The sequence below is a fragment of the Miniopterus natalensis genome, chromosome 2, assembly GCF_054644295.1.
Source record: "Miniopterus natalensis isolate mMinNat1 chromosome 2, mMinNat1.hap1, whole genome shotgun sequence".
Lineage (NCBI taxonomy): Eukaryota > Metazoa > Chordata > Mammalia > Chiroptera > Miniopteridae > Miniopterus > Miniopterus natalensis.
In genome coordinates this window covers 141,133,244-141,157,828 of record NC_142082.1, presented here as the reverse complement: position 1 = coordinate 141,157,828, position 24,585 = coordinate 141,133,244, and the positions used below count along the sequence as shown (strand labels likewise).

Sequence of the window (24,585 nt, the reverse complement as noted above, 5' to 3'; positions counted from 1 at the left end):
AATAATGTGCTGGTCAAAGAAACCAGCATCCCAAATCTACATGCAGAGAATCCAATAAGGACTCAAAGCTGCTGCCAACATTGTACACAGATAGGTGATAAGTATGAAGGAATGACATAAGTGTAAGCTAGAGGATCTGAAGAAATCTCTGTAATTGTCATGATGAGGAGCCAGTGGGATGATGCGAGGCTTAAAGGAATGTAGACTGAAGAACCGTGAAGATATAAGATGATGGAATCCCCCTCACACCCTCTACCCCAAAGCATACCTTCTCCTTTTCCTTTTTAACTACTTACAACGCCTGTGGTTTTCCCTTAAGAATGAATATACTGTGCATTTTGATTGCACATAATTCTGCCTCTCTTCAAACACCCTCACATATCCATAAATATATTTGATGTGTGACTAGCTAAAGCCCCTCTTCCTCCGGCACTATGCCACTGAAAGAGCAGCCACTGTTGAATCATAGCATGTTTGCAGTAATGTTGCTGTCAGTGCCCGACCTCAGAATTAGGTGACTGCTCCATGGCACAGCTGGGTATGCTGAGGAACACCTGAGGAATTTGCATTTTACCACCGTTCCCAGCAAGTGCTAGCTTCCTGTCCAGTTGTGGTCTGCATTCCAGGCTCCTCTTGCTTTCTTTAGAGGTAGATTCAGTGACGAAGTTTTCTCACAAGGTTCTGGTTGATTCTGCGTAATTCTTCATTTGATTCATGTTGATTTAGCTGACTTGTCCCATTATAGCGACTTTTTTCCCAATTACAGTTGACATACAATATTAGTTTCAGGTATACTACAGTGATTAGACATTACATAACTTACAAAGTGATCACCCGATAAATCTAGTGTCTACCTGACACCATACATAGTTATTACAATATTATTGACTATATTCCTTATGCTGTACTTACATCCCCATGACTGTTTTCGTAACTGGCATTTTGTACTTCTTAATCCTTCACCTTTTCCATTCAGCACCCCAACTCTAGTCCCATCCGGCAAACATCAGTTTGTTCTCTGTACATATGAGTCTGTTCTTGTTTTGTTTATTCATTTATTTTGTTTTTTAGATTCCACATATAAGTGAAAATATATGAGATTTGTCTTCTCTGTCAGACATATTTCACTTAGTATAACACCCTTAGGATCTAGCCATGGTGTTGCAGATGGCAAGATTTCCTTCTTTTTTGTGGCTGAGTAATATTCCATTGTATATGTGTACCACAACTCCTTCATCCATTCTGTGTAAGACTCTTCTTGAGGCCTCAAATTGCTCTTCTTCAGAGTTCAAACACCCACACTAACCCAACAATAATCAGAGACCCTGATATTGGGAGACTCAAAATGATATTAGTGTCCTTGAGACAAGTTATTTTTGAATCATTGAATCATTTAAGCCCAACACCACTGTGTGTGTGTGTGTGTTGGGCAGGGGTGTCTGTGGTGAAGGGAGAATCCCTAGATCCACATATATGAGCAAGGAGTACACTTTATACTGACTAATCTGGAGAATGCATCAGGAAAAAATAATATATTGAACTAACTGCTTTCAGCCTCCTGAACAACTTCAGTTATTCCTGTTTTCTTTCAATCCCATTGAGGTCCTTGCCTGATAGAACATCTTTATGCTCTTTGGAGCTTGTACTTTAAGGTTGCAGGTAATGACTGCGGAGCATAGCAATTCCAAGATAAGAAACACAGTTTAAGAACCTTGGCTAATTTTATTCTTCACTTGAAGACCAAGACAGATTTCTCTGAGTGTCTATGGCAGTTAAGAAAGAAAACTAACACCCTCTCACAGGCATATTTTATTATTGGCAATGACATCAGAGCAGGAGAACTGTCAGTGCAGTGCAGCGGTTGTATATTGATTACCTCGGTGACCTAGCACAGGGTCTGGCAGAAGTAGATGCTCAGAAAATGCTTGTTGAACTGAATTTTGCTGAGCTTAGAGTGGTGGGGAGTGTTGGTGCAGCAGGAGTTCTGCTGGAGGCCTAGTGCTTTTGTCCCTCTACTGAATTAGATCTAAATCATTGGAGCATTACAACCTTTCTCTACTCCCTTTTCTTCCTCTTTTCCCTGTCTTCTTTTTCTGTCCTGCTATACTCATTCTCCACCCACCAGCACACACACATTAAAAAAAAATAGATGCAAGCCTAGCTCACGGGAGAGAGATGACTGTAGTTGTGTTCCTAAGAAGCCATTCCAGTTCATTTTCCCCTTATCTAAGCCCTGAAGTTCACATCACCTTTACCTTTACTGCCTGTTTCTGCTCAGACTTTCCTTCTGTCTCCTCCCGTAGTATTTGACTCCCTTTGTTAAAACTGATGAGACAACTGTTGTAAGCAAAGATCAACGAATGGCTGGAGCTGAATAATGTCAGAGGGAGTTACAGGACATTAAGAAAGATTCATTCCTCTTTGACCACTGGTCCCTCTGCATTAATGATCGCTACCACATGAAAAGCCAACATTGAATGAATAATTGTTCCTGCTTTCCAGACCTTCAGTTAGGAAACTCTGACATTTTAATCCAAAGATTAAAATTATTATTTAAAACCAAAGAAGCAGGCTCCTACCTAATGGTTTAGAAACCACAGAGGAGGATTCCAGAATCCTATAAGTAATGAGAAAGTCCTGCCTGCTCTGCCTCACCCCTGTCCTGTTGCAGACATACTCACCAGGATCCAATAAAGCCAGCAGAAGTCAGTCAGCAGAGCCATCAGCTTTGGGGACATTTCAGAGGACTGGAGGTGGGGTGTAGACAGAGTAGTGTAGTTTCACTTCTCAGAGCAGTAAAGCCTTGGGAGAAGGGGAGAGAGTAGGTGAAGTAAGAATGAAGGCATTATTTAGTCTCTGGTTAAGCAGTTTGAAAAACTCCCCTGTAGCCCTGCCAGGCATGGCTCAGTGGTTGAGCATCGACCTAGGATCCAGAGGATGGTGGTTCGATTCCCGGTCAGGGCACATGCCCGGGTTGCGAGCTCGATCCCCAGTGCAGGGCGTGCAGGAGGCAGCTGATCAGTGACGACTCTCTCATCATTGATGTTTCCCTCTCTCTCTCTCTCTCTCTCTCTCTCTCTTTTCCTCTCCCTCTGTCTCTCTTCCTCTCCCTTCCTCTCTCTGAAATCAATAAAGATTTCTAAAAAACACAAAAAGAAAACTCCCCTGTAGAGGTAACTGGCTATAGCTGTTGCTGCCAGAAATTATTTATTCATTCTTTTATTGAACTGACAAGCATCAAGTGTCAGCACAGTTACTTCTCTGGTATCTATCCGCCTTTCCAGTAGAGTAGGACTGTGTGGCAGGATTTCTGCTGGAGGCCTAGTGCCGTGAGGATGGGGACTATCGTTCACCCACATTTTCCCACTGCCTAGCTAATTGTAGGTGCTTAAAGTTGTTGAATTGAAATGAGAGAAGCCCCTGCCTTCAGGAACCTCACAATCTGCTAACACCACCATCTCAGTGGAATTATGAGGCTCTTTCTAAAAACAATTCCCAGTACCCCTGAAGTTGACACCTACAGTACCCTCTCTGAAAATGTCCAGGAGCAAGGTGGGGAAACCCCACACACCTTTGGACGTCTCACCCCCCTATGTTCTCCCATCCCCCCAGACCAAGTACTTCCCCATTCCAGGCATGTGGGGCAAGTAGGTGTGCAAAGTTGTGAGTTACTTTATACACGCCTTTAGTCTTTATTCACCTGCTTGACATTTTCTAGCTCCTAACACTCCACTTTGTCTTCCTTTTGGTGGAATGAATAAGGTCCTGAGGATCTACCCTTCTCAGTAAAAGTGGTTAAGAGATACCTCGTATCCCTCCAGGAACCTTCTTGGTGCCCGTTAGGGTAGGAAAACCCCTTTGCTCTCTGGCAAAGACTTGGAGCCTTGTTCATTATAGAACATCACAACTATGTCAGCTGTCAGAAATGTGAACAGTAGCTGCTCCAGCCTCCCCTTGCAGGCTGCGCTGGTGAACAGCAGGCCTTTGGAGAAGGGAGGAGGTAAAAAAGGGAACGGAACCAGATTTCCAAATATGTACCACAAGAATTTATGGAAATAAGAGAACCTTTTCATTTTCTTTTTTGGGGAAGAAAACTAAATTTACCTTGGGAACGGAGGGAGTTCTGTGAGGAAGAGGCCAAAGCAAATTTCCTTCACAGACTTCCTCCCCCACGCAGACTCCCACGTGGCGCTTACTGTGGCCCTTAAATCTGAAAAACCAAGGTAACCATTTTCTTAGCAACCAGGGAGCCAATTACAAACCCAGCCGAAACACCCCATCTGAAAACCATCACCGTGGGCACCATCCAGCTGGCTGGGAAAAGGGAAAGTAGACTAATTGAAGGTTTCCATCTTGTTGGTGGTGAAAGGTTGAGAAACTTTCTTTTATTCCGTGAATGATTTGGTTTTGTCAGAAGAATTGAGTGGGGGTGGGGGTGGGGTGCAGTTATAGCCAACCCTATAGAACCAGTACCATGTCTCAGAGGATGATCATGCTGACAGGTTTACAAAAGTACACCTCTTAACATTCTCCTAGCTCAAGGTCCTTGGACTTTTGGAGCCCTAGCTATTATATTTCATACTCAGTTTGAGGAGAGCTTTGTTCCATAGGGTTCATGCCTAGGTGGTTTTAGCTGCCAGCCGAATGGCTCTCTGCCTTTAGTGTCTAATCATCCTTTTTGACCTTTGCTTTGTAAATGACTTTGGAGATCATCTAGTCCAGTGACTTTCAGTCTGTGTTTATCAGAGCCCTGGGCTTGGGAAGTACCTCAGGAAAGGAAGAAGACAGTTGGACTGGCTGCAAGCTCCCTTTCTTGTCTCAACTAGAGCAATTCCTGGTTTACCTGGTTTATATATTGGGGCTTATAGAAAATCTTGTTTGGAGAAAAAACAGGTTCTGCTTCTAAAAGAGAGAGACAGAAAGAGCATAAGACAAAAGGAGAAGAAGAAAAAGAAAGAAGAAAGAGACCGAGGGAAGGAAGGGATGAAAGTGGGAAAGGGTAAGAGAGAATGAGGAAGGAAGAGGGAGGAGAGGAGAAAGAGGAAGGAAGGGAGAAAGGGGAAAGGAATGTGACTGACATTTCTAACTGGATTGTGAATTGTAAATTCACTGACCTATACTTCTTTGGAAATGAGATACATTCCACGTGGTGGCTTGGTTGATGATGCTGATTCTGCTGTAAAGATGATAATAATAGCAGATATTTCTGCGGCACTTGGTACATGCCAGGACAGCGATTTTGACCTGGTGTTCCGTGGCACACTGGTGTGCGGAAAGAATTTTTAACACATGCAATATTTGACTATTTAGTTAGGTGCGCTGACCTATTTTTCCTTAGATTGTCAAATTGAAAAATGACAACAGCCAACACAATAATAACCGACCAGTGTGAATGAATCAAAATTATACCTTTTTTTTTGGTCAGATCAGGAAAAATTATATATATTTTTTTGGTGTGCTGCAGAATTTTAGTAATTAGTTTATGTGTGCCATGAGATGAAAAAGGTTGAAAATTGTTGTGCTAGGGTCTTCTGAGGCACTTTATTTTAGCTCATTTAATTCTCACAGGAAATTGAAATCACTTGCTCAAGTTCCCACAGTTAGCAAGTGTCTGAGCTGGTATTTGCACCCAGGTATGTCTGGCTTCAAAGTCTGTGCTTTTAACTGCTTCTCTGATAATAATTTAATGATAAAATGTATAATATAATGCCATTTATTGAAGGTTCACCTTGTGCCAGGCCCTGTGAGGTTTGCTTTACACATCAACTTATTTAATCCTTAATGAATGGATAGATTATAGGATTGACTTAGTTATATAACCTTTAAAGCAAGTTCTATTTCAGATGAAGCAACTGAGGCATAGAGGAGTCAGTACCTTGCCTGAGATCATACAACTTGTGAGTAGTGGTGAGACTCCAGAAGCTAAGCTCCTAACTACTGTGTTATGCTCCCAAAATAGATGGGTTGAATTTTGTTTATAACTAGATCAGTATTAATAGTGATGCTGACAGGGAAGTGATCTGGTACTGATCATGCCTCCTCTCTCCCTTTGAGAGAAGCAAAACCAAGAGAAACACTAAGGAAAGTCTGCACTTAAGCCGCCTTTGTTCTCATGTTAACAATAGTGATAATGCCCCAGTGAGGATTTGTAGCTAAATCCTTTGTTTTCTTACTATGATTGAGGTGCCACCTTTGTTCTTTACTCCCCACAGAGCTGGAAGAGTCCCAGAGAAAATGCCCGCCATGCTGGTATAAATTTGCCAATACTTTCCTCATCTGGGAGTGTCACCCCTACTGGATAAAACTGAAAGAGATTGTGAACTTGATTGTTATGGACCCTTTTGTGGACTTGGCCATCACCATCTGCATTGTCCTGAACACACTGTTTATGGCAATGGAGCACCACCCTATGACTCCACAATTTGAGCATGTCTTAGCTGTGGGAAATCTGGTAAGATAGAGTGCTGTCTCCTGGTTTTGTGATCTGAACATGTGTTGCCTGTAGGACATGTGTTTCTGATACTGAAAGCAGTTTAGTTGAAAAGAAAGTAATAGTTAATTGGAAGACAAATGCTTCCACATATGCCGTGGGCCCCAGCCGCTTCTGCTCACTGTTGTGATCCCTTGGCTGTTTCCTCTTTCTGCAGAACTTAGAAGACATCATTTAGGAGCTGTTGGCAGAAAACCAACCATGGTGACAGAATGGGAGGCATGGCACAGGGTTGGTTTCAGCAGCCTGAGCCAAGGACTTCTGGATTTTTCTCTCGTTCTGCTTCTCACATTGATTCCTGCATTGGTCCAGCAAATCACTTCCCCTTTTACCTTCAGTGACAACCACCACAAATAGGGGAGCTCTGTTAGTGTGTTAAATGTAACTATAAATCGCCCTGCGCTGTCATATTAATTACCCAGATGGGGACTGTCTAGGGGAAGTTTTTAATTCCAGGCTGGTTTCCCCCTCCAGTCCAACTACTAGGCTGTCATCCAGTTTCCACCATTAGTTGATCTGTGCCTGATTTATGTTAATGTTACCTTAAGTCATATATTTCATTTATGATATTAATTAGAAGAAAAATATGCACTTTAAAAACTAGATTATAATCTCGTACCCTTTGGGACAGTATGGATGGACCTGGAGAAAATTATGCTAAGTGGAAATAACCCAGGCAGAGAAAGACAAACATCACATGATCTCACTTACACGTAGCATCTAAAGAACTTAATAAACTGATGAACAGAATAGATTCAATGACATGGAAGCATAGATCAGACAGATGAATGTCAGAGGGATGGAGGAGGGCGGGTGGGTGGAGGGGGAGAGAGTAACCAAAGAATTTTTATGCATATATGCACAACCCAAGGACATGGACAATGGTGGGGAGAGGGACTGGGGATGGCGATGGGAATGGGACGGGGTGGAATGGGTCACTGGGGAGAAAAAGAGACATCTGTAATATTTTAAACAAAAATTAAAAAAAAAAAGGCAGAGAAGAAATTGTTATAGAATAGTCATAATAAATAATATTTTAAATCGCAAAAAAACCCAAAAACTAGATTATATAATGTATTCTGAGGTCAAGTAGTTGTGATTTGGGAATTATCTGTTTTACTTCTTTGGTACAAACATCAGGAGTTGATTGGATTTTGATAGATAGTGAAGAATTAGTTGGAAAGAATCCTCTAGGTCATCTGGGCCTCATTAGTCTTTAAAAGTTGCACCATAGGCATGTCAAATCTAGTCATTACCATTTAATTTGAGAATAATCTCTGCTTGGTATTTGTTTCCCCCCCCTTCCTGCCTTCCTTACCCTCCCTCTTCCTCTCCCCCCACTTCCTTCTCTCCCTCTCCCTCTCCTTCCCTCCTTTCACCTCTCTCTGTCTCTCTCCTCGTGTCTCTGTATGTGTCTCTCTCTCTCATACACACACACACACGTTTCTGCCTTGAGTCCTAATATACTATTAATATGTTATAATACCATTTTGAGTTCTGATTCTGAAAAACACAAGTGGCAAAAGTGATCCTTTGTCCGGCTAGTCCTTGTAGCCCGTTGTGTTGCCTGGTACACATCCAAGATGATTCTGTGGTCTTTCCAGTCTCCATGTCTAGGTTAGCTCTCTGCTGTGATGTGCACTCTCATGTGCAGCCTGATGAAATAGTCTTCAATTAGTTGTCCAGGAAATCTGCTAACTGGCTCTGAAAGGTGCCTCAGGTGGGCTTGCTGTGTGACTGGCTAGCCCAGGGGCTTGGCCATCAAGCAGTGTTTTGAGCCAATCAACAATATCATATAGATGTAAGTTTTATTTTATTAGCCATGAGTTAAGTAATAAGAAATATGACTTGATTGATTTTGTTGGAGGTGGCAGTGCTGTTTTCCCTATAGTGTTTTCTTTTTCTCGGAGTCTTTACTTTTACTTGCTTTTTACAGAACAGATTCTCAATTTCCAAGGGATTTAGAGAGGCCTTTTCACCTACCACCAGCAGAATTGCCCTCAGGCCAGCAAATAGCATTACTTTTCTCTTTCTTAAAAATCTACAGAGATTTAGAGCCACACCTAAAGTAGAGTTGTGAGCATTCAGAAGACTGCTCAGAACCATCACTGGTGAAGAAAGGAGAGGAGAGAAGGTCGGCAGTAATGTTCAGGGACCACAAGCGGCGAGCCAGCAGAGCCAAGTTCTGCAATAAGAAAGCACTGGAGGTGGGGGAGTTTGAAGGGGAAAGTAAACGTACAGCTAGCAACGGGATGGAGAGTAGTGCCTGGTTCAGGATTCTTTGGACTGGCTGATGGATTGCATGTGAGGGTGAAGGGAAGGAAATGAAGACTGGTGCCTAGATTTAGGGGGTTAGTAACTGAGGGGAAAATGGACATGACTGAGGAAGGAACAGGTCTGGAGTTTTGAATCAAGAATTCTTTTTGGACATACTCAGGATGAGATGTCCATTTATTCACAGAGTGAAGATGCCAAATGAGGCAGTTGGATATGTGCTGGGCTTTGGGAAAACTTGTGTCATGCGTGTTTTCTGAATAATAACAGAAACTCAAAAATATATTTTTCTGCCAGTCAACACCAAGTGCTGAGTTTGGCAGAAAGAACACAGAATTAGAAGTCAGAAGATTTGGGTTTTGGTTGCGGTTTGATGTAGTTTAACCTTAAATAAGCCATTGGTTTCTGCCCAGAAATGTTTTGGATCCTGTAAAATGGGGTTAACACCATGTCATGCGTCAGTGGCTGGGAGGGTAAAATGAGACTTCCACCAAAGGTTTTGGAATAGTGAAAAGGACTCTCTACATCTTAGGAACGGTGTCAGTGTGGCTCAGTAGGAGAATTTCCAGAGGCTTGGAGATTTGGGTAGAGTCTTTGACGGAAACCTGAGAGAAAGAAAATGGGAAAGGTGAGACCTACTAGCTTGTGAGCACAACCTTGTCTTGTAGTTGGAATGAGAGGCTTTTCCCGCAGCTGGGACAGTGGTTAAGTTGTGTTTGTCCGTAGAGGTGCAGATAGGTGTTCTGAGGGAAGATGAGAACAGTCTTCTGTAAATCTATAATCTCTGCCTCTTCCACTCTCCCCACAAGGAAGAATCTAATAATAGAAAGAACCTTAAAGATAATTCAGCCCAGCCCAGCCGGTCAAGGTTCCAGGCGGTCAAGGTTCAATTCCCAGTCAGGGCACATACACGGATTGTGGGCTCGATCCCCAGTCGGGGGCGTGCAGGAGGCAGCCGATCAATGACTCTCTCATCACTGATGTTTCTATCTCTCTTTCCCTCTCCTTTCCTCTCTCTGAAATCAATAAAGATATATTTAAAAAAACAAAAAACAAAAGATAATTCAGTCCAGCCCCCATGTTTTATAAAGGAAGTTGAAGCCCAGGGAGACTATGTGACTTATACAACTTCTGTATTGTTTAGTCATGATTCTTTCCTTGCCTTTTTTGCAACTAATTGAACATAACAGTGGATTTTTAAGGTGGTTTTTTAAACAGTTGTACCAAGAAGTTTCGAATATAGTGTAAAAAACTTTTCTTTTAGAGTAAGCTGCTGACACAGCTTTTCACCCCCAAATACTTTTGGTGTGTGTTTTTCATGAACAAGTGCATCTCCCACAGAATCTTGATATAACTGTCACAGTTAGGAAATTAATATGGATACATTACAGCCATCTAATTCTTGGGCCCCTTCAAGTTTTGCCAATAATCCCAGTAACGTCCTTCATAACAAAAGGATTCTGTTTCAGGGTTACGTATTGCATTTAGTTGTCCTATCTCTTTAATCTTCTTCAGCCTGGGAGAGTTCCTTACTCTTCTTTGACTTTCATGACCTTGACACTTTTGAAGTCTATAGGCCAGTTATTTTGTAGAATTCCCTCATTTGGGGTTTGTCTGATGCTTCCTCATTATTAGACTCATGATTTGGCAGGAATATCACACAAGTGAAGCTGTCTTCTCATTGAATCTGCCAGGTGGCACACAATTTCCATTTGTCTCATTACTGGTGATGCTGATTACTTGACTAAGGAGTTGCCTGCCAGGCTTCTCCTCTATGTGGTTATTCTTGTGCCATTTATAGTTAATAAGTATGTGTGAGGAAGGTACTTTAAAACTATCTGAATTTCCTTTCTTCATTAAACTTTTGATTCATTCCTTTATATCAGTATGGAATCATGGTTTTCAATTTTATACAATGGGTTATAACCCATTACTATCGTTTACTTCTGTGTTTAAACCATTCCAGATTTGGCCAATGAGAGTCCCTTCAGGCTGTCCGCTGGGTCTTTTCATCATGTCCTCATTACTTCCTTGTTTTCTGGTATCACAAGATATCTCAAGCTAATTTTATAGTTTTCCTACTCAGGCCTGGAATCAGCCATTTCTCAAAGAGCCCTGGTTTAGTGGAAAATGACATTTAGAAGTAAGGATCTATTGGAGTACTACGCAGGCCTAGCTGTTGATATCAAGCTAACTGTATACACTGAAAACCACGAGTTCATGCTGCCACTTCCAGTTCTAACCCAGCACTACGAGATTCATCTAGTTTTCTCGTTTCTATGTTTGTAATTCTTTATCCAACAAAAAGAAACCTGGTTGCCACTGTCTTTAATATGACTTATTTGATCAAAAAGCCACTGTTACTTCTAACAGCATGGATGCCCTCCTCACACTGTTCAGGCTCTGACTCCCTATGCTGGGCTCTCCAGCTGCCACACCAGTGTCCTCCATGTGCACCCCCTCCCCATACTTCTCAGGCTCCTACACCCCAGGCCAGATCACCCCACACAGTCTTGTTTCCCTTACCCCCCTTGGACTTGAACGTCTCACAGTGGGCCTACACCTATATGGGCCTCCCCCTCTTCGCCTTACACCAGGCTTCCCCAATGTGGATGCCCTCCATCCTGCTTAGACTCTGATACCCTGTGCTGGGTAGCCATCAGACACAAATACCCTCCTCATCCTAATCAGATTCTGGCCCAAAGTGGACACCCCTCTTTGGCCTACACAGACTCTGACTGCCCATGCCGGGCTGCTCCCTTGCACAGATTAGGCTCCAGCCCCTGGCACCAGGCCTCCCTCCATGTGGACGCCCACCCAAGGGATTTAGTACTGAATCATTTGAGGGGTTGGGGATATGGAAGGAAGGGCAAAGGCTTAACCTCGCATGTAAGTTTAATTTCTGAGATTCTAAGCAAAAAAAGGAAAAACAGAAAGTTGTTGTCCTTCTTTACCAAATACACATGAATATTATCATTTCTTCACTACAGTTAACCACAGCTTAACTAGATTTTCAACCAAAAGAAATTCTTTTTATATTTTAACTTCCCTTTCATCTGTGTCCTTGTAGCCCTTTATGCATATCTCTTTTAAAATATTTATCACATGATATTTTAGGTTTTGTGTCTCCTCCTGGTTAAGTAACCAACCATTCCAATTTGCGCAGATCTGAGGAGGTTCCTGGGATGTGGAACTTTTCATTTTAAAAGTGGGACAGTCTTAGGCAAACTGGCACAAGTTGATCTCCCTAACTGGACACCCAGGATGCAGGACTTTCAGTATGAAGAAAGTCTCAAGCAAACCAGGATACTCCCAGACGAGCCTGAAGTTTATTCACAGATGCAGTTATGGCAGAAGGAGCTGTGCCACCTCTCCTTGACCTTCCCAAGCCCAGGGTGACCCCCAAATGCAATGCCCTCAACCTAAGACATTGTAGGCCTTACTTGGAGATCTAGCATTACAAGTTCTCAGGCCTGTGGCCTGGAGCCTCTTAAACTAGAAAGATATGCCAACTCTGAATTCAGAACATTCTACTAGAACAGCAGTTCTCAATCTTTTCCTGGTCTTAGACCTCTTTATATTCTTAAAAAGAAGTAAAAAACTTTGGTTTATGAGAGTTATAGATACTGATATTTACCATATTTGAAATTAAAACCAATAAAAATCTTAAATATATATTTATTTTAAAATCCCAATAACATACCCATTATATAATTACATAAATAACATATTTGGGGGGGATTATATTTTCTAAGGAATAAAAACCAGCATTGTTTGACATTTTTGCAAAGGTCTTTCATGTCTGGTTTAATAGAAGATCGTTAGATTCTCTTACCTGCTTGTGTATTCAATCCATGGTGATATATTGTTTTGACTGAAGCATAAGAAGAAAACTTGGCCTCATGCAGTTGCCAGAGGTAGGACCTTGTTCCCTCTGAAAGGGTCTTAGGGACCCCAGGGATCTTCAACTATACCTTGAGAACTGCTGCATTAGGACATAAATTCCTAGATGGATATTTGATGGCATTCACATGAGTGACATTTATGTACAGTTGTTGACACACTGCTTGTAATTCTTTATCCTCTTAAAGAAGCATATCTCAGTGCAAATAAGAGTGATGTCGTAGGAATAACCATAAACCTACTCTTCTCTGTTTTAAAAAAAAATTCTTCATACAGCCAATGGGTACAGATTTATTTTCACCCAAACCCCGAATGATGGCAGCATACTGTGTTAAAACAACATGGTTGCTAACCGCTGTCTTAGGCATTCCTACCAGGTGTCTGGGGGCTGTTTATCCCACTGAAAGCACCACATAGCTCTGCCATTGTTGATTTTCTCTTAGGATCCAAGTTCCCACAGTATAGATATTCCATAGTCAATCAGCCAGTGCCTATTATTGGACACTTCCTCTGTGTTCACCAGGAACCAATGGGACAGCAAATTCAGCCTCTACTTAGTGTGCATTAAGTAGGCTAACATGTCTGTGTAGAAAAACCTTTGATGGGTTTACACTAAGGGTAAAATGTATTTCAGGGATTGATTAGTTGTCCTTACTTTCCCTGACCTCACTTAGCGGGATGTTTTATCTGTACATACTTAGCTTGCCCTATGAACTTTGATTTTGCTTAACTGGATCTCTTTAGGGAATATTTTCTTTCCATTTTAGAGTACTGCATCTTCAACTTAGAAAAATAGGAAACCACAGAAAAGTATATGGACACCAAAAATTGGTAGCCCACTTATCCATTTTGGTGTTTATCCTTCAAGTAATTCTGGTTTTTTATTTCTATACATCAATTCAGTATATTTTCACAACATCTATAATCTCAGTACTTTTCACTATTTTTAATTCTCTCCTCAGACCATATCTTTAAAGTTTTTCTTAAACTCCTTCATGTGTAAATTTGGTAACCAGGTGGTTGGTTATAAGTACTGATTTATTAACAATTGTGTTTTTGGCCGGCCGGGCGTGGCTCAGCGATTGAGCATCGACCTAGGATCCAGGCGATCGGGGTTCGATTTCCGGTCAGGGCACATGCCTGGGTTGCGGGCTGGGCAGCCAATCAATGACTCTCTCATCATTGATGTTTCTATCTCTCTCTCTCCCCTTCCTTTCCTCTCTCTGAAATCAATAAAGATATATTTTTTTAAAAAAATAGAATTGTGTTTTTTTTAAATATATCTTTATTGATTTCAGAAAGAGGAAAGGAGAGGGAGAGAGAGAGATAGAAACATCAATGATGAGAGAGAGTCATTAATCAGCTGCCTCCTGCACGCCCCCGACTGGGGACCGAGCCCACAACCCAGGCATGTGCCCTGACCGGGAATCAAACCCCAACCACCTGGATCCTAGGTTGACGCTCAACCACTGAGCCACGCTCGGCCAGGCTATTAAGAGTTTTAAATCTATTGCATATGAAGTCCTTGCCTCTAAAAATATAATATTCAGTAAGAGTCCAATGTTATGTGGTTAGCTTAGAATGAGGGAATTGGTTGGTTCATGGCATTTTACTTTCTTACGGCATGTTATGTTACTAAGCCCGTGGGATACAGAAGGCATTAGGAAACACCAGGTGCTTTCTCAGGCAGAAGAGTGGGAGACAGGTAATGGAGCCAAGAAGTCATTCTTATACCCTATAAGCTGAAGATCTAAAATAATTGTTAATTCATTGATAATCATATTGAAAAAATCAAAAGGAAGCACCACAGTCTCCAACAGTAAGATATTTCTCTAAGGATATGTCAACCATTGGAATTTTATACAAACAGTAAAAATGAGAATTGGGAGGACCGTGTAGCAACATGAATGAAGTCATGACAAGTGAAAAATAAGACCCAAGCCCAGCCAGTGTGGCTTAGTGGTTGAGCACCGACTTATGATCCAGGAGATCCCAGTTCAATTCCTAGCCCAGTTCCTGGTCCGAGCACATGCCCGGGTTTTGGGCTTGATCCCCAACAGGAGGGGTGCAGGAGGCAGCTGATCAGTGACTCCCTCATCATTGATGTTTCTAGCTCTCCCTCTTCCTTCCTCTCTCTGAAATCAATAAAAACATGCTTTAAAAAATGAAGAAAAATAAGACCCAAGATATTATGTATTCTGTGACTTTACAACTTTGTCAAAAATGTATATGCATTTGAAAAAAGCAGAGAATATATAAAAATGATAGTTGTGCGCAAGGTGGTGAGACTATGGATGTTTTTTCCTGTATTTTGCACACTTTGAGCAATGTTCTATTGCTTGAAACCCTGTAGCGTGTGTTTAAGTTTGATAAGACATAATATCAAGTCAGAAACAATGCTGTATTTTTATATAATTATAACAGTGATTGATTGATTGATTTTAGCCCAACATCCCAAGCATACATGCTCTAATGACTGCTGACCCTTTAGAAGGAGTCACCTCATTACTTAGAATAATTTTTCAGCTACACTCAAGCACTATGATTTGGATGGTTTGGGCAACAAAGATGGAAACATTAGGGCTGAGCACTACATTCAAGAGGAAAATAAGGCTCTGGCCGGGTAGCCATTTGGTTAAAGCATCGTCCAGATATGCCAAGGTTACGGGTTCAATCAATCCCTGATCAGGGCACATACAAGGAGCAACCAATGAATGCATAAATAAGTGGAACAACAAAATCTATGTCTCTCTCTCTTTCTCAACCTTAATCTCTCTCTTTTTCTCTCAAAATTAATCAATAAAAAATATTTTTAAAAAGAAAAGACTTTCCTGCATTATGTGGAGTGGTCTTGGGACATCCAGTTACTGACGTCCTCAGATACAGAATTTAACCAAGGCTGGCTCTTGAAGCTTCTTGGACATATTATATTCAAAGGTGGTGATAAAGGCATTCTCCTGTTATTTCTTTTTCTTAACCCCTGCATTCCCCCCTTCAGGTTTTCACTGGAATTTTCACTGCGGAAATGTTCCTGAAGCTCATAGCCATGGATCCCTACTATTATTTCCAAGAAGGTTGGAACATTTTTGACGGATTTATTGTCTCCCTCAGTTTAATGGAACTGAGTCTAGCAGATGTGGAGGGGCTTTCGGTGCTGCGATCTTTTCGATTGGTATTCCACATTTCTCCAATTTCTTTTTACATTTCCTATCTTGCAGCTACTAGAAAGAGTTTTGCATAAGTTAATTTGATTTTTTAAAATCCTTAGCTATATTCTACTCCCAATTCCAGTTGGCTGTTTATTGGCTTACCTACTAAAATCTTGAAAACTTTCCTCCTAAACACCTAATATAGAAGTTAGTTTTTAAAAATCAAACAACGAACATAATTTTAGGAAGTTTCTCATAAAATAATTATTAATGTAAAAAATGAAGGAGGGCTCCCAAGGACTATTCCGAGGTCTGATTTGGATTTGCTTGCTGTTTCTTCATAAAATAATCCTTTAAAAATATTATATTGAAATTAGCTGTTGAACATTGGCTATGTTTTCCATATCATTAGCTAAGAAGGATTTTTTAAATTAATGTATTTGAAGAAGTTAATGTATAATTACTAAAATGACCCTGAAAGAATAGTTAACAGTATCTTCAAAATAGCCTCCCAGAAGCATAAGTATATGTGATGTGCTAAGTCCCTTGAGAAGCTGCGTGGCTTCTACTCAAAGCCTTAGAAATGGTTTAGGTTTCTCTCTCCCTACTGGGAAGATACCTACGCACTTAAAACTGAAAGAATTTAAGGTTTTTTTTTCATCAGGACACTCAGCATATCTAAGTAAGAGAATTGGAATAGAGTAAAAATATTTGTAAAATAGAGATCTCATTCAGTCCAAATCACAAATTTTACAACTGCCAAGTTTCTGGAACCTTTGCTTACTAGTCTTTGGTTAGGATCCAGCCCAAAGTAGACTTTTTTTTTTTCCACACTAGACTTTTTGAGAACAGTTCTATTATCTAGAAAATGAAAAGAAGGATTAGAAGCCTTAGCACTAATATAATAAAAGTGAGAAAGGGAAAAATATGATTGACCCAGATGTATACACAGAGCAACACCTGATAAATCTTGAACTCTCAGATAAGACTGAAGTTTTCAATAAGAAAAAAAAGTTCAAATCAATGCTATTGTTTCTACCAGAATTCCTATTACATTATCTGTTAGTTGTTAACTTATGACATCTAATGATAATTTAGTTATCACCATTCCATTCATAGGCTTTATGCATTCTCAGGCTGTTAGCCAAGACCTTATAATCTGTTCATATGAATGAATATAGAATATAGAAATTTAATGATTGACAGATACAAAAATTCCATCCTCAGAATTAATATCAACACAGGGTGAGGCAAAAGTAGGTTTACAGTTGTGACTATACAGGAAACACGGTGTATTCTATTATTATTTATTAATTATTGTATTATTTTCCATGTGAACAGCTGGAAACCTACTTTTGCCCCACCCTATATAGTCCATTTTCAGAAGATGTTTGACATATGTGGAACTACCCCTTCTTGGGAGTTGTGCTTTCCTTTCAAGTTATTCCAAGCATATCACAAAGTTTCATATCATCGGTTGATTATTTATTGACAAGCCAAAAGAAAGCTATTTAGAAGTTTTAAATGCTTTTTTAAGAAGACAGATGATTTCCTGTCACTGTCCTTACCATACTGACCTTTTGGTTCACTACAAATCTCATTTTCCTTGAGATATCCCTTGCGAAGTTAAGGGAAAATTAATAGGAAAAAGATATGTACGTGTATGGCTCTTTTAAAAAGTAGATTGACCCGAGGCTAAAGCCAGTATTTGTGGTTCCTAGTTCTAAATCTTTCACTTACTGTGAAATTAATCCGTTTTCCCTTATTTATGCCTCAGTTTCTCCCATTTAAGCTGATCTAATTTATTAATTTTATCTGCTTTTATTTTAGCCATGTGGTAAGAAAATGGATGGAGTATCATTTGGTTTTTGTTTGTTTGATTTTTTTTTCCCCTTAGCTCCGAGTCTTCAAATTGGCCAAATCCTGGCCCACCTTGAACATGCTGATTAAGATTATTGGAAATTCAGTGGGTGCCCTCGGCAACCTGACCCTGGTGCTGGCCATTATTGTCTTCATCTTTGCTGTGGTGGGGATGCAACTCTTTGGAAAGAGCTACAAAGAGTGTGTCTGCAAGATCAACCAGGACTGTGAACTCCCTCGCTGGCACATGCACGACTTCTTTCATTCCTTCCTCATTGTCTTTCGAGTGTTGTGCGGGGAGTGGATCGAGACCATGTGGGACTGCATGGAGGTGGCAGGCCAGGCCATGTGCCTCATTGTCTTCATGATGGTCATGGTTATTGGCAACTTGGTGGTTAGTACTAACTTCATCTTTTTCTTTGCCCTGAACATCTTACCGTTGGCCTAAAAGCCCAGTCTGCTTAGTCCTACCATCTTCCATGTCTGTGTTGGTTTTTCTTCTTTCTTGGCCCAAGAACCCTAAGGTACGAATGAAGGAAAGAAGACTTCTATTTACAAAGGCCCACTGAGTCATAAGCCCCACAACCTGCCAATACTTTTCCATAGTTCTAGAAACGAACTCAGCAAAATGACTTTTCTTAAAGTCACATAGCTGATGAAAGTCAGCGCTCATATTAGATCTTAGACATCAAACTCCATACTCTACTACAAAAGTTTCTTCTAAACCAGAATTTCTCAACTTTGACACTATTGTCATTTTGGGCTAGATAATTCTTTGTCGTGGGACTGTCCTGTGTATTGTAGGATATTTAGCAGCATCCCTGGCCTCTATCCTTCACTGGTCAGTAGTGACACCCACCCCAAGTTGAGACAATCAAAAATGTTTCCAGACATTGCCAACTGTCCCCTACTTGGCAAAATTGCCCTCCATTGAGAACCAGTAACCTAAACCATCTTAGTATTTTATTTAATTTGTATAAATGACAAATCACTTTCTTGCTTTACTTTGATCTGTCTGCCTGCTGTTTCTGCCTCTGTATATTGAGCATTCACCAGCAGATTTTAACACTTTGTTCCTTGGAGTATGATCTGAGGACTAGCAGCAACAAGATCACTTGAAAGTATATGAGAAATGCAGAATCTTAGACCTCACTCCAGAACTATTGAATCAGAATCTGCATTTCTGACAAGATCCCTAGGTGATTGACATGCATACTAAAGTGCATGGGAAGTGCCCGTCTTTCAGATCAGGCCAAATCCCACTTGCAGATGTAGAGCAGGGAGGACTGGAAGAAGGCACGCTCAGATGACCCCTTGTAAGCTCATCCATACTAGTTCTCTTCCCTTTTCTGCAGTAGAGAAGCATTCCAGTAGAGGGTTCCTACTCACCATCTTCTGAACCAGCTGTGGCCACCCTCTTCTTTCATTTGACCTATAAAAATAAACACTATAATGTTTTTTGTTTTTAATCTCTCCCTTCCTCCATTCCCAATCACCTTTCCCTCTAGTTCTAATCCCTCTAGTTTCCAGTCCTTCAGTGAACACAGCTGTTGCCTACTAGTAAGTGGTGGGATCAGCATTTACCAGCCCTGACTTAGCCCACTTTCTCTAGTCTCCCACTCTCAGTTGTCTCAAGGACAGCTCACCATGACTGTCTACAGATACCTGAGCACATAACAAAGTCACCTATTATTTCTTCTGATGACATCTTTCCATATTCCCCTTTGCTCAGTCCTTCTGCTTATCTAGTCTCTAGGAATCTGTAACTGTCTCTTCTGACTCTTTTCTCTCCACTCCTGGTAAATGTTTGATGTCTTTCATACATCTTTCTTCATAGTATTTCTAAGATCTGCCCCTTCCTTCCCATTTCTATAACCCATCTAGTATTTCTACAAGACCACCAACATCACAATCACCCAAGTTTCACTCATTTAAAAAGATCAAGTCCCAGGCCCTACACCAGATATACTGAATCAGAATCTTTCAGGTGAGGTCAAGGAACAATGTAGGTTTAACAAGCATCTCACCACAGGAGATTCTTGTGCATTCTAACATTTGACATTATTATAGCCTAATCCAGACCCTTATCAATTCATGCAAATAAGTCTCCTAACTCCTAGTTCCTAAGGAATGACTTTCTCAAATCTCTATAATCATCTATCATCCCTTTACTCAAGAACCAATAGTGTATCCAAGTAAAGTTCAAATCCCTCACCTTGGCCTTCAAAGCCCTCTCCAGTTCACCCCCATTTTACCAACATACTCCTTTTTAATTCTTCCGATGGCCCAGATAATCCAAATACATATAGTTCATTTATTGTTTCCATCCCTCCCACTCTGTGCATATTATTATCTCCACCTAAAATATATGCCTTACTCTTCTTCAGAAGTATGACAAAGTAAGGGCCAAGTATAATTCAAGAAGTAACCGCCTCTCCCACTTTTCAAAAGTTAGTCTTCATAAAAATAAATTAACCTTAATGCCCAATGTGGTAAAACAGGAAATTAAAACAGAAAGAGAGGGAGAGAGAAAGAAAGCAATCTTGTATCTGATGGCTTAATATTTAGATATACTACAGAACACAAAAGTAACAATAACTATCTTGCTAAATATTTTATTTTGATAACTGTTAGGAAAACAAAATTATTTTTTAAAATAAGATAACATGAAATATATTTCAGTTCTAACTTCTTGATTTGTTGTATGAAACTATGGCTCTCCAAGCCTACTTTTTTCTAACACGGGTTCTCTAAGGCATCTACCACTCATGAGCACATGGTGTCTATGCACTCTTTGATGTTCCCCAATAATACATATCCGCCTTTTTGGTTTTATTTCTGGGGGACTTTCTTCCAAAATGGATATAGCCTTTGCTTTTTCTGATTGTAAATAAGGTAACATGTTTTGGAATGTATGTATATATAAAACTATGAAAGAACCAAGAAAATAGGTGTTAAGCTTCTTATATTACAACCAAAAATCAAGCACAATGCTCACCTAGTAACATGAGTATTTGAAACACTATGTGGGCCAAACAAAACAATAGAAATTCTTGAGTTTGTCACATAAGTCTACGGGCTTCCAGTTTCCTAGTTTAGTAGGTAACTTACCTAATACTATTCCACATTCACTCTCCTTTTTTCTAATGCTACTGGTACAGGTGCTGAACCTGTTTCTGGCCTTGCTCCTGAGCTCCTTCAGTGCAGACAACCTGGCAGCCACGGATGATGATGGAGAAATGAACAACCTACAGATCTCAGTAATCCGTATCAAGAAGGGTGTGGCTTGGACCAAAGTGAAAGTGCATGCCTTCATGCAGGCCCACTTCAAGCAGCGTGAGACTGATGAAGTGAAGCCTCTGGATGAGTATGAAAAGAAGGCCAACTGCATCGCCAACCACACTGGTGCAGACATCCACCGGAATGGTGACTTCCAGAAGAATGGCAATGGCACCACCAGTGGCATTGGCAGCAGTGTGGAGAAGTACATCATTGATGAGGACCACATGTCCTTCATCAACAATCCCAACTTAACTGTGCGGGTGCCCATTGCTGTAGGCGAGTCTGATTTTGAGAACGTCAACACAGAGGACGTTAGCAGCGAATCAGATCCTGAAGGCAGCAAAGATGTAAGGTCCCAGCCTAGAAACCAGTCTTTCCTGTGTGAGAACAAACAGGACTCTGTCAGCTCTAGAGATTGGTTCAGCTATGGGCTTGGTAGAGAGATTCTGGAATAGCCAGCTCACCCCCCTATTGTCATTCTAAGCCTGCCCTAGATGACCTAGATTCCTGAGATGTTCCTAGATCTATCTGCATTACTTCTAGATCATCTAGGTCAAAGGCTGAAGTAAACCCTCAAGTACTTCCCTGCCATTAATCCGTCTGAGCTGAATCCCTGAGACCAGCCTATAGCCACATTTGTTTAGGTGGATCACTCTCATCTGTGAGTGTGTTTTAGTGTTATATCCCATTCTGACAGAGGTTTTAAAGGCCCTGTGATAATTGTTTGCTCATCATGAGTTGGGTGATGATGCGTTTGTAGTGAGAACTGAGAATTATAGCTAGCATATCATCCATGCCAGAGGTAAAGCAGTCAGTATGGAGTGGACATGTTGCTGCAGAGTCTTTTGATCTCCCTTTTCCTTGCATATCTAGAAACTGGATGATACTAGCTCCTCTGAAGGAAGTACCATCGATATCAAACCAGAAGTAGAAGAAGCCCCTGTGGAACAGCCTGAGGAATACTTGGATCCAGACGCTTGCTTCACAGAAGGTAAGCTAGATGAGAAGGGAGGGGCACAGGGCACGGGGCACTTGCACTGCTTACAGACAATGTTGCTAGGGATAGTGGTTGGATGAGAGGGCGGGGACTTGGTGGCTATCTTCAGTAGGACACTTCGCAACTCCAGAGGGCCCTGGTAGCCTTGCAGCATAGCCTCAGCCCTGCAACCAGACAGTCTGATCCTCCGCTGTGCTCCCAGCTGTGTGGTGGGGCAGCACCTGGTAGGACCTGGGAGATGGAGGAAAGGGCAGGGCTGGGTGGAGCATGTTCACCATCTGACCTGCCTCTCCCGCTGGTGCCAGGTTGTGTCCGGCGATTCAAGTGCTGCAATGTCAACATTGAAGAAGGGCTAGGCAAGTCTTGGTGGATCCTGCGGAAAACCTGCTTCCTCATTGTAGAACACAATTGGTTTGAGACCTTCATCATCTTCATGATTCTGCTCAGCAGTGGTGCCTTGGTGAGGTCCAGGGGAGAACATAGTGAGGGATTGGCTGGGGAAGGGTTTATAGGGACTAGTGGGAAAGACTACATGGGGCCCAAGACCAATTTCTCTGAGAACACAGATTGGCTGTGGACCCATGGATAATGGTCTATTGAAGTGTTTTGGGCTGGTACTTTGAGCCTTGGGGGTTAGAATCCACACTTATCCACATCCTGATCCTTAGACTCAGCATGATCACTCTCACCCCTAAGACCTCCTTTTCATCTGGATGAGAATACAAATTACCAAGTGTCTTCACTGCTTGGTTTGCCCCAATCTAAGCAACTTCCTAAAATGAACCTCCCTTTCTCACCTATTACCCCAAAGCTCTTGCTCTTTACTTTTCAGTTGCCCAAGGTATGGGGGAAGAGGTGTTCCTCCACCCCCTCTCCCCTTACCCTGCTGGTTTAGAGAAGCTGTAGCATTAGCAGATATTTAGAGAGATCTCTGGTATAGGGGTTATTTATAGTCCTGTGGTTTGTAAGTGCTCATTAATCAGTGAGGCTTACAGGGCACTGAACACACAGGCTCCTTTGCTCCTAGGACTCATTTTCTTGGCATTTGCTCTCACTTTTATATGGATTGCAACTGAGAAGACCTGGAAGGGTCTGGGATGAGGGAGCTGTTCCCTAGTTGTCAGATTTGAGGACAGCAGGGACTAGAGACACTACATGTTTTCCTACTTTTAATTAAGGGAAAAGTGAATGCAGAATTTTGAAATGTTTTTAAAGAAGGTGGGCACATTTATGTAGGCGTAGAATCAAAGCTTAATCTGGAAGCAAAAATATAACAATGGAGAAACCCCAAATTCAGTGTTAAAGATCCCGCCAGTGCCTTGAGAAGTTTTGCTAATGTGTGAGGTAGGAGACTAAGATAAGGTGAAACGGGCAATAATATGTGGTAAAGAAGACGCCAAGGATGCCAAGGACCGGGTTTATGTGGGAAAGTGTCAGCATGAAAATAGGAGGCAAAGATGGCTTGGTTTCCTTGGTCTGAGTGAAGGGGAGTCACTACCCTGCCCACCCCTGAGTCATTTACTGCTTTCTGAGGCACTGTGGAGCCACCAAGATGACAGACAGCCTGGTCTCTGGCCTCGAGGAAAGGAAGGGTAAGACTAAGGCTAGTGGTTGGAGAAAGGTGCTGATTATTGTTGCCATCCTTCTTCAAATCTAGTAAACAGAAACCTGAAATAACAGGGAACGTGCCTTATCCTTTGATTCTTCTCTTTCCCATCTCCACAGAAAAAGCAGTAGTGAAATAAATGGTTTGAACTTTGTTTATTGCTCACCTCTGACAATTTGTATTTATCATAGTTGAATAAAATGGGATACTTGGCTCAGTACATGAGACCCTGTGCAATTGTAGGCATGAGACTTAAAAATAACAAAGTGAAGCCACAGCTAAAATGTCCAAGAAAAGACTAGAATGTGGTTGTAATGAGACCTCAGAGGGAGGGGACTAGAGCCTCCAGTGACATGACAGTCTTAGGCATCTCTCATATGTTGGGTTATATATTGGATTTCTACAAATGGAAATAAGGGAAAATGACGTGGATGCTATTACTGTTTTCACTGAGGGGATTTATTTGTACCAACATCCTAAGAACTGTGGATCCATGACCTTTGCCCCCACTGTCCAGTGATGAAACTGGAGCACCTGCGGTTCACATGCCTCCACTTTGGAAGATGAGTCTGCAGGCAGCCCAGTGCTGTCCTGGAACTATTGAGAGCTGGCACCTCCCTTTGCATGACAAGGGACTTTTTTTTCACCTCCAGTTTTTTTCACACTTTAGGAACTCTCTTCTCATAGCACCACACTTGTAAAGTCCACCACTCTGCACATGGAAATGCTCATACCTTTGTATTAGGGAATTACCTCATTCAGGAATTCCAGAGAAAGAAAATAGTACTGACATTTTTTCACCTGAGTGTCTCCCAGCCCTGTGACCCTCCACCTGTATCTATGTCAGAGGCTGAAAGGAGAAAAGATTTTGTCATGTAAACATATAGTATTGGCAGAGATGTGAAGAAATTGGAACCTTACACATTGCTGGTGGGAACATAAAAAATGGTGCAACTACTTTAGAATACAGTTGGGCAGTTTCTCAAAAAATTGAACATAGATCTTGGCTTCTGTGTTTCATTGG

General features: G+C 41.4%; 1 protein-coding gene across 1 annotated transcript in view; it reads left to right on the top strand.

The window, feature by feature from the left end:
* SCN8A (sodium voltage-gated channel alpha subunit 8) overlaps positions 1-24,585 on the top strand; it is a 114,543-nt gene that overhangs the window by 64,352 nt on the left and 25,606 nt on the right. Inside the window, exons 13-18 of the mRNA XM_087814664.1 lie at positions 6,213-6,451; positions 15,666-15,839; positions 17,714-18,070; positions 20,838-21,305; positions 21,832-21,949; positions 22,261-22,415. Coding sequence (XP_087670790.1) covers positions 6,213-6,451; positions 15,666-15,839; positions 17,714-18,070; positions 20,838-21,305; positions 21,832-21,949; positions 22,261-22,415 — 1,511 coding nt within the window. The remainder of the gene's footprint in view (positions 1-6,212; positions 6,452-15,665; positions 15,840-17,713; positions 18,071-20,837; positions 21,306-21,831; positions 21,950-22,260; positions 22,416-24,585) is intronic.